Genomic DNA, 9,692 nt, shown 5'->3' on the forward strand with positions numbered 1-9,692 from the left:
AAAACCGTACAGTTTTTTTTTTTAAACTAGAAAATGTGACCATGATAAATGAAGACATAACATTGTTAATGAGAGCGGCGCAGGCAGAAATACTGTACATTTCTGTGTCATCTATGTCTAATTACTAATTTTTGCAAATCCACACCGGCTGAGAGCAAAAAGTCTTCCTTCAAAACCTGAAGACATTTCACCCAATTCAACTCTTCCTTTATAAGAATGGTGAGATTTGTGAGCTCCAAAAAAATTGCCAGCTTAGAAAACTTGGCAGAACTTTTAGGGTTCTGATTAGAGATGAGCGAGTATACTCGTCCGAGCTTGATGCTCGTTCGAGTAATAGAGTACTCGGAACGGCTCGTTGCTCGGACGAGTATTTCCCCTGCTCGAGATCGAGAATTTAATTAAGAAAACACAGTGAAGAACAGTGAAGAATACAATTAAAACAGTGAACACAGGATCATTTAAGTGAAGAACACAGTGAAAGAACACAGTGAAAGAACACAGTGAATAACACATTGCAGATGTTCCGAACATCTGCTAACTTAGACACGAGCGCTGACGCTGGATAAGGCATGCAGGAGCGGAGGCTGAAGTGGAGCGGAGCGGGGACTGGAGCGGGCATGGAGGAGTGGAGCGGTGCTGGAGCGGGCATGGAGGAGCCGAGCGGGGCTAGAGTGGGCATCATGGAGCGGGCATGGAGGAGCGGAGCAGGGGCTGGAGCTGGGGCATCACAAAGCGGGCATGGAGGAGCGGAGCAGGGGCTGGAGCGGACATGGAGGAGCGGAGCGGGGGCTGAAGTGGAGGCTGCGGCGGAGCGGGCTGGAGCAGGACCAACAGTCCGACCCAGTGAAGAACACATTGCTGATGTTCCGAACATCTGCTAACTTATCGGAAGACATGCGTGCCAAACGGTTTTCTTCACAATAGTATGTGAAGAACATTATGTGTGAAGAACACGTTGCAGATGTATGGAAACATCTGCAATGTATTCTTCACACATATTGGGGGGCTATATATAATTATTACTGTGGTGATGTACATATACTGAGGTATATATTTATAACTAGGAGGCTGCATATATCAATTAGGGGGTGCTTTATAGTATATTTTATTATAAAGGGGGATGTGTTATATATATTAGTCAGTAGGTATGCAGAGACTAAATTAAGAAATAGGTACAGTGTGTAAGTCATGTGGTTGGGGCAACTGTATGTTATAAGATGAATTGAGGGTGCTGTATGAATTATTAATCAAAGGAGATTATAATATTATGTGACAGGGCACACTGCATATATAATTAAGTGTGTAAAGTACAGCCGATCCCCTACTTAAGAACATCCAACAAGTTGTCTTGTAGCAACTGACTAATCTTCAGCTCTGACGACCCGCCTAATGTGTAGTGTCAGGCAGTGAGTAAGTCTTCCTTCAAAATATGTTGCACTTTGTTAGTAGTCTTTTTGGTTAGGGCTGGGTCCTTAGTTGTAGAAGTAGTAATATGTATGGGTTAGCGTTTGACTTGTTTTTAGGGTTTGCTTAGTAACTTTGTTATACATAGTATTAAAAGAGTGATAGAGATAATCTATCTATTTCAATTGTTTACTATAATGTATGTTCTAATAAAGGATTGTTTATAATAGATTTATTTAAATTTTTGATTTTAACAGTAAGGATGGGTCCAGGATTTCTAGGGGACATCATAAATTCAGGTTGTGTGTAGATTAAAAACTGCATTAAAAGCATCAATGTACATAATAAAGAAAAGTTTAAATCCTTTACATTTGGAGGCCATATGAAGTAGCAGGATTTATGTACAAGTTGTGTTTTTTACTTTAGGTAGAAGGAAAAAGCCATAAAACAAACCTCTTCACAAAATATGTAGAATATTTTTAATGGGGGATTTCATAAATGGAAGAAAACGTTTGAAGAAACAGTTGACCACAAATGGACAACTGCAACAAAAGTCTCACCCACTCACACACATTTTCCTAGGGATCAGAGATGAATTCCTGTGAAAATGGAACAATCACTGATTTCTACATTTTGGGCTTTTCTCATTTCAAGACTGAACAAATTCTTCTATCTGTTGGAATTATGATAATGTACTTGATGACTATTGTAGGGAACTTGGTGATTACTATGGTCATTGGTTTGGTGTCCAATCTTCATACCCCAATGTACTTCTTCCTATGTAACCTGGCTATTTCAGATGTTATATACGTCTCATCTACTCTTCCCAAACTACTGTCCATCACTATAGCAGAGGATAACCGGATCTCCTTTGCTGGTTGTATATCTCAGTTGTATTTCTTCACATTCAGTGGTATCTGTGATGTTTTTGTATTAACATCCATGGCTGGTGACCGCTATGTAGCAATCTGTAGGCCATTGCAGTACATACTGATCATGAATAGAAGGGTATGTGGTACTATGAGTGCCTTGTGCTGGATTGTGACTGCTGTGAACTCTTTATTGCTGACCCTACTTACCTCTGCATTGGATTTTTGCAATTCCCATGAAATCAAATATTTTTTCTGTGATCTTAAGATAATGACTGCCCTCTCCTCCAGTGATACTACAAGCAGGGAAATCTTCATTAGGATTGAAGACATTATTTTTGCCTTTGTACCATTCTCACTCACTGTTGTATCTTATGTCCAAATTATCTCTACCATTTTGAAGATTCGCTCTTCGGAAACACGGGTTAAGGCTTTCTCCAGTTGTACTTCTCACCTCACTATTGTCATATTATTCTATGGTCCGGTATTAATTTTGTATATGAAACCAGATTCAGAATATTCTAAAGAACTAGATAACTTGATTTCATTACTGTATGTGGCTGTGGTTCCCATGTTGAACCCATTTGCCTATAGCCTGAGGAACAAAGATGTGCTAGATGATGTAAGAAAGTTTAATGCAAGAAACATTTTCAGGACATAGATGCTTTTTTAAGAAATCACTTTGCAAAACAGGTTGGTAACTCATTTTTCTGGTCAATGAGAGTAAATGACCTCTATCTTGACAAACTATTGGCCTATATCACTTTCCGATCCGATTCTGAAACACTCACCCCTTATCCAGCAATCACTCTGAGAAGAGCTACAAATCTTTGTGATATGTTGGTTATGAGTTGTTTTCTTCTTATTCAGTCCCAACCACTTATTTTTGGTGCTTCTAAACCTGGCTGTTGTAGTAGACCCTGTGGGCATTGTATATCTTCCCCGAAAATGGAACGTGCGGTAAAATTCTCTGATTTAAGAGGTGTTCGCGAATACAAAATCACTTGGAATATCTCTTGTGACATAAAGATTGTAGTTCACTGTGTTCATTGTCTATGTTCAAAAATTGGTATAACTACTCATAAGTTACATCGGGAACATGTTGATGTTTTCTAGTGCTATCTAAATTGATTCCTCTAAGATTGGCAAACTTAAACCTATTCCTCATCACTTCAGTAAATGTCATGCCTGTAGCCAGAATCTCTTGAAAATTTGGGGGATCGACTATGTTAATTTTAACATGAGAGGGCGTGCCCTAAAGAAAAAGTTACTTCAAACAGAATCAACATGGGTATGGACACTAAACATGGTTCATCCAGGTCACATCCAGCCGGCATGATGCGAGGAGAAGTCACGTAGTGTCCGGACCCGATCTCCTCCCCCGCCGTGTCCGCGTGCTAGATGTAGCTACTAGATGTAGCTGATGCTGCTGCCCTAGCTGCCTTTACCCCACCACGCATCTTGAACGGCCCCCGATGCTACAGGGGGCCGATCTAGCAGAGCCAGGAACCTGGGTGTATCGGGCGCAGGCGGGGTGCCGCTTGCTCTGCAGGTGCGAGGTGCTCCTGAATGCTGGAACCCTCCTGCCGGAGGCTGGATCCGGACAGCTGAGGGGGCACCCGCGCTGAAACAGAGACGGAGTGTATTAGCGCTAACAACTACAACTAACAACTTCTCTGCATCTGTTATGTCCCTGCATAAGAAATTTAATGCAATTTGATCATATGGTACTAACCCAGCTAACAAGGCAACTGTACTTAGTTATCGGCCTATCGGTCTTTCTACCTGATTAACTTTCTGAACCTTGCAGGTTAATGCGCTGGACTTTCTGGACTAATCTTGTGAACTTCTTGCAGCTTTTCCGCTTGCCAGCGGTAATAATACTAAAATAACTAACTGCATGGCACTTGTTGAAACCCTTTTTTTTCCTTTACAGGACTAATTCTTGGACGTTGCTGGACTTTGCTTAGACTTTGTTTAGATCTCAGGCCTATATGGCTTGTTCTCGGCCGTAACATCAACAGTATTTGTTTTTTTTTTTGCACCAGCAGTCGGTTATATTATTCTTGGTTTTCGGTATATGCTGGCTAGTTAAGTTAGTCTTTAAGTTTCTGAACAAATTGTTGCAGTGTGTATATTTTTGCTTTCTAATTGCTCTGAGGTCCCCTGCAAGTTCCCTTTTGCAATGCCACCAAAAAACTCGGGCCGGAAATCCGATGGGGGAGGTTGTCTCCTAAGGAGGTGAAAGATCGTGGAGGTAGCAAAAATGACTCTGCCGGAAAGTTGGAAAAATTATGGAGCTCCCCTATTGTTAAAACTCGCCAAACCAGCAAAGTAGGTAATCCCCCCCCCTACCGTCCCCCCGGACATACATGAAAGGCCCTTGCAGGAGGACGAGTCGGCACACTCTGAGGATGCCAACAACCCAATCTGGATAGAGATTCTGGCAACTGTCCAAAAGACCGGGGCAACAGTGGAGGGGTTAGATAAACAGGTGGCGGCCCTGGCCTCCGACATTGCCCTGGTTAAGGAGGATATCTCCAAAACTAGGGAAACGGTTTCTAAGGTGGTTAGTCAGGTAAAAAATCTGGAGGGAGAGACTAAGAGTTTAAGAAAAGAAGTGAGTGCTCTGACCAAGGCTCAAATCTCCCTTAGGGATAAGCTAACAGATTTGGAGGATCGATCTAGACGATCTAATCTTCGTATTATAGGCCTCCCAGAAGAAGTAGGGGAGAATTCCCTTCCAAAATGGATTCAGGATTGGTTAATTGAGCATGTGGGCATAGAGACTTTATCATCTGTCTTTATGATAGAAAGAGCCCATCGAGTTCCTAATAAACCTCCCATTCCAGGGGCCCCACCCAGGGTCATTCTGGCAAAAGTTCTATGCTCACAAGATCGAGATGCAATTATTAGATGTTCCCACTCCAGGCAGGATATTATGTATAATGGGGTAAAAAATTTTATTTTTCCGGATTACTCACAGGCTACGCAACAAAAGCGAACCAAATTTAAAGATGTAAAGTTGCGCCTGAAGGAGGCAGGATTAAAATTTTCACTTTTATACCCAGCAAAATTGAGAGTAATCCATAATGATCATACCCTCTTTTTTGACAACTCCACAGAGGCCTCGGAGTGGCTAGAGTCGAAGGGGTTCTAGGGTGAAGTAGCAGGAGGCAAGCGTTGCACAGATCTCTTAGAAGTATATAAGCTACAGCGCGCGGACGAGGGACGGGTAGGAGGGACGGGGATGTAGGAGAATAGAGGCCGGTTAATAGTGATGGGTCAAGTAGGGGGTCGGTGTGGGGATGTGGGGGGGGGGGTTTCGGGATGGGACTCTGCCGTAGGGAACGCTTTATTGTCCTGTTTGTTATTTTTTCTGTTTGCTGTCGCTTTTTTGTTAAGGAATGGCCACGCAAATTTTTTGTTGGAATGTAAGGGGGCTGAACGACTGCCGAAAGCGGTGCATGGTAAATGATGTGGTGATTCGTCACCTTCCAGGGATTATTTGCCTTACAGAGACCCATGTAACTCAGGACACTATCGGTTGGCTAGAAAGACGTTGGGCCTCCATGTCATTTCATTCATACGGATCCGCATTCTCCAGGGGAGTCTCTGTTATTATTCACCAAAAGGTTGACATTAAGGTTCTAACATATAAGATAGACCGGCAGGGAAGGCACATTTTTCTGTATTGTGTTTTTAATCAGGTACGGTGTATCTTGGCATTTGTATACCTTCCCCCTCCATTTTCATATCAGGTTTTGAATGCTCTAGTGAATTTCCTGATTGATAGGGAGGACAGCCCAATGATGATTATAGGGGATTTCAACACAGTTTTGGATCCCTCGCAGGACAGACGTAACTTGCGCGGTGTCGGTCCCCAGAATCAACGGGGATCCTCTGGCCTGAGAACCTTCTGTGAGAACTTTGGCCTGAGGGATGCCTGGAGGATTAAATATCTGGATAAACCTGCCTTTTCTTGTTTTAGTCGGACCCACTCTACATTGTCCAGGATCGATATGTGTCTGGCCAATGATGCTTTCCTGTGCCTTATAGCTAAGATTAAATATGAAACTATTGTAGTTTCGGATCATGGACCCATCTCTCTCCAGATTAGGACAGAGCGGGGCCCATTCCTTGATAAGAAGAGCTTTTTTAGGCTTAATCCTCATTGGCTCTCGGTCTTGGACAATGATGTAAAGGTCACAAAGTCGATCGAGGAATTTTGGGGGAATAATGTTCTCGAGAGGGACCTGGGCTTGGCATGGGATGCGCTTAAGGCCTTTCTCCGAGGCCTGTTCTTCTCCGAAATTGAGTGGGCTAAAAAGAGGTACAGACAGAGAGCAAGCACTTTAAAAAAAATGTAGCCACCACACAAGAGGCTTGGGTGGCGTCAGCCACAATGGAAGACAGGGATAGATACATCGAAGCACAGGCTGCATTTAACTCTTTTGCGTCCGAGAGGGTGCAACACAAAATCTTTTTTGCCGGGCAAAAATATTATGCGGAGAGAGGGAGATCGGGTAAAATACTCGCCAATCTTCTTAAAAAGAAAAATAGTAATAATGGGATTCATTCGATTATAAATTCTGCAGGAGAGAGGGTACAAGGAGAGGGAACAATCTTAGAGAACTTTCGGCTTTTTTATCAGTCACTATATGGCTCAGAAATAGAGTTCTCAGATATTGAGGATGATTACTCCGGTTATATGCGGCTCTAGATTATTCATGTTAGTGATAAAAATCTGTTAAAATGTTTTACAATTTTTGTAAGCTGTATTGCTAATGTAAATGGTATTATTCTCATAATAAAACTTTAAAAAAAAAAAAAAAAAAAACATGGTTCATCCATTGGGATTAAATGAGAATTTTGGTTTCTCTTCCTACTTGTAATGACGCTGCGATAGCCTATTCTTCATCATATTTCTATATTATGCCTAAGCTTATGCCCTCCTCACTAGATAACTCTTGACGTTTTCTTGTTTTTTGATTATGTTGTGTTGTATGTTTTCATAGTTTTTAATCTAAACTGATACTGTTACAAATATTCTTAGGTATTATTTAACCTTCTGACATCTTATTGTCAGGTATATTCTTTAAAGTGTGTTGAAGAAACAATTTGTCTCCGAAGAAACTGCTCTGATAACCAGAATTTGTAAAAGAGAAAGAGGATCTTTTTTCAGATTGAGAGAGAGAGACGATATAAAGAATGGGACATACGTAATGCCAACAATATAATTGTTAATGTCACACAATCTATGTTACTAGACAATAAATTAAACAAAAAAGTAACAATAAAAGCATAGGAAAAAACACAGGTACAAAAGGAAGTAAATTAGTGTTTTCAACATGGGATAGTGTACATTTCACACTATAAAAATACCTACTAATATTGCTACAGGATTCATCTTTTAATCGCATTATTTCTGAAGGTATAAAATGTGTATTGAGAAGAGCTCCTACAATTGGATCTAGTCTGTCACCTAGCCTCTTTTCTAGTCATGGAACTTCTTGCAATCGAAGTTGGTTACGTCAGCTAGGCAATTATAAATGTGGACATAAATAATGTATTGCTTGTTCTTGTATAGAGGTGGGGAACTCGTTTTGTCCCATGAGCACAGATAGAGATTACAGTTTAAGGAGTTACATCAACTGCTACACTGATAATGTTATCTATGTTACTTGTAGTTTCTGTAAAAAAACAATATGTGGGACACACTGCAGAACCCCTAAAATTATGATTTGCCACCATTTGTCAGACATCACCAATGAATCGGTGAAAGTATCGGCCATTTCTAGACATTTTAGGGAGGTACATTCTATTCTAAAGAACTAGATAACTTGATCTCATTACTGTATGTGGCTGTGGTTCCCATGTTAAAACCATTTGTCTATAGCCTGAGGAACAAAGATGTGCTAGATGCTGTAAGAAAGTTAACCACATGAAACATAGTACATAGAAACATATTAAGAAATAACATGTCAAAAAAGCCTGATCTGTGAAAAACATGGCTTGTATACTGTATACTGTACATAGATTTTGAGCACCATGATAGAGTAAGACCCTCCTTTTTTGTGAATCAAATTCAGCCAACTGCATACTTAACTATTTGTCCCCACTTCCCTATTTATTGTCCGCCGGCCTGGTTATTCTCCACTGGGTTGTTTATTTTTTATTTCCCTATGCTGTCTCCCCTGCCCTTTTATTCTCCACTGCCCTGCCTATTATCCACTTTTCTTACTATTCTTCACTATTCAATATCCTGTTTATTCTTCACTGAGCTGCCTATTCTTTACTGCTTTGCCTATAATACGTTGGTCCAGTTAGTGCTTGATTTACTCAAGGATTCTTATCCTTTGATGAATTATCTCCTACCAGACTCCTTATCAGCTAATAGCACTATGCATTCAGCGTGCAGGGAGCCTAGTTGGTCAGTAGGGCAACTGCGACAACTGAGGTCCCTTGTAGAGGTGTTTCAAAATGTGGTGATATTACCGGTAGTTTCACAAAACAAAAAAACAATATAAATAAAATTGAAAAAAAACTATGTTCCTAAAAGGTTACAATCCGACCTGCAAAAAAACAAGCCTAAACAAAGCTTCATAGGCTGAAAAATAAAATTGTAATGAGACATGATATGTGGTGAGAAACTTTACCAGCAGCAATCGAGCTGGAGAATCAATTTCCTAAATCACTTTTATACCATGGTGACCATTGTTAATTTAGAAAAGTTTAAAAAGAAAGCATGAAAAATAGATTTTTTGCAACTTCACCTCAATTAAGGGTTTATGAGGATTTGATAATGTGAGAGATATCTTATTTCTCTACAGATGCAATCTTATTCATTATCATCCATCTTACAATTCAGACACCATTTTGTGTAATCTGCATGATTGTCCTTGCTGCTGTTTTGCTTCACCTCTGAAGTGCCTGAAGGTCATGTTTTCACAGTACAATTAGTGATAAGACCCTGTTCCCTCAAGAAAAAGGTTTCTTGAAGAAAAGATACATAGAGTTCCCTAACATTCTTTTGGGAAAAGTAGCTTAAGGGTGTTTCTTGGAATTGCACAAAGTATATTCAAGCTAACCTATAGCATTTCAGTGTTTTATCACCTTTCCACGCCCTCAGCAAAGCATTTCTGTATTCAATAAACATGGCTATGTGCCCTGAATAAAGGGTGATTGAGTGCAGCTTATGACCAGGTGCCTGCGTCTTTCTGTGCAGCTTATCACAGTGCTGGGAACAAAGACCTATTAATTTGTAGATCACTTAACAACTGTAGAAGGGTTGTTGGAGCCCTGGATAAAATCTCTTACAATGATGAATTTTATGTACCCCAAAATTTTGACATAAAAATTTCAACTCAGTCAAAAAAGAATGAGCACTAGTTGAGCTATAAATTTTATAGGTTATGG

At 40.5% G+C, this 9,692-nt stretch overlaps 1 protein-coding gene across 1 annotated transcript; it reads left to right on the forward strand.

Annotated features, from left to right (window-relative positions):
* Window positions 1-1,995: 1,995 nt before the first annotated feature.
* On the forward strand, window positions 1,996-2,934 carry LOC140128550 (olfactory receptor 1E16-like). The gene has a single exon (XM_072150248.1). The coding sequence runs from the start codon at window positions 1,996-1,998 to the stop codon at window positions 2,932-2,934; it is 939 nt and encodes a 312-aa protein (XP_072006349.1).
* The last annotated feature ends 6,758 nt before the right edge of the window (window positions 2,935-9,692 follow it).

This window comes from Engystomops pustulosus, chromosome 4, assembly GCF_040894005.1.
Source record: "Engystomops pustulosus chromosome 4, aEngPut4.maternal, whole genome shotgun sequence".
Classification (NCBI taxonomy): domain Eukaryota; kingdom Metazoa; phylum Chordata; class Amphibia; order Anura; family Leptodactylidae; genus Engystomops; species Engystomops pustulosus.

Coding starts and splice junctions, on each gene's coding strand:
- LOC140128550 (XM_072150248.1), top strand. CDS start 1,996: ATGAATTCCTGTGAAAATGGAACAATCACTGATTTCTACATTTTGGGC.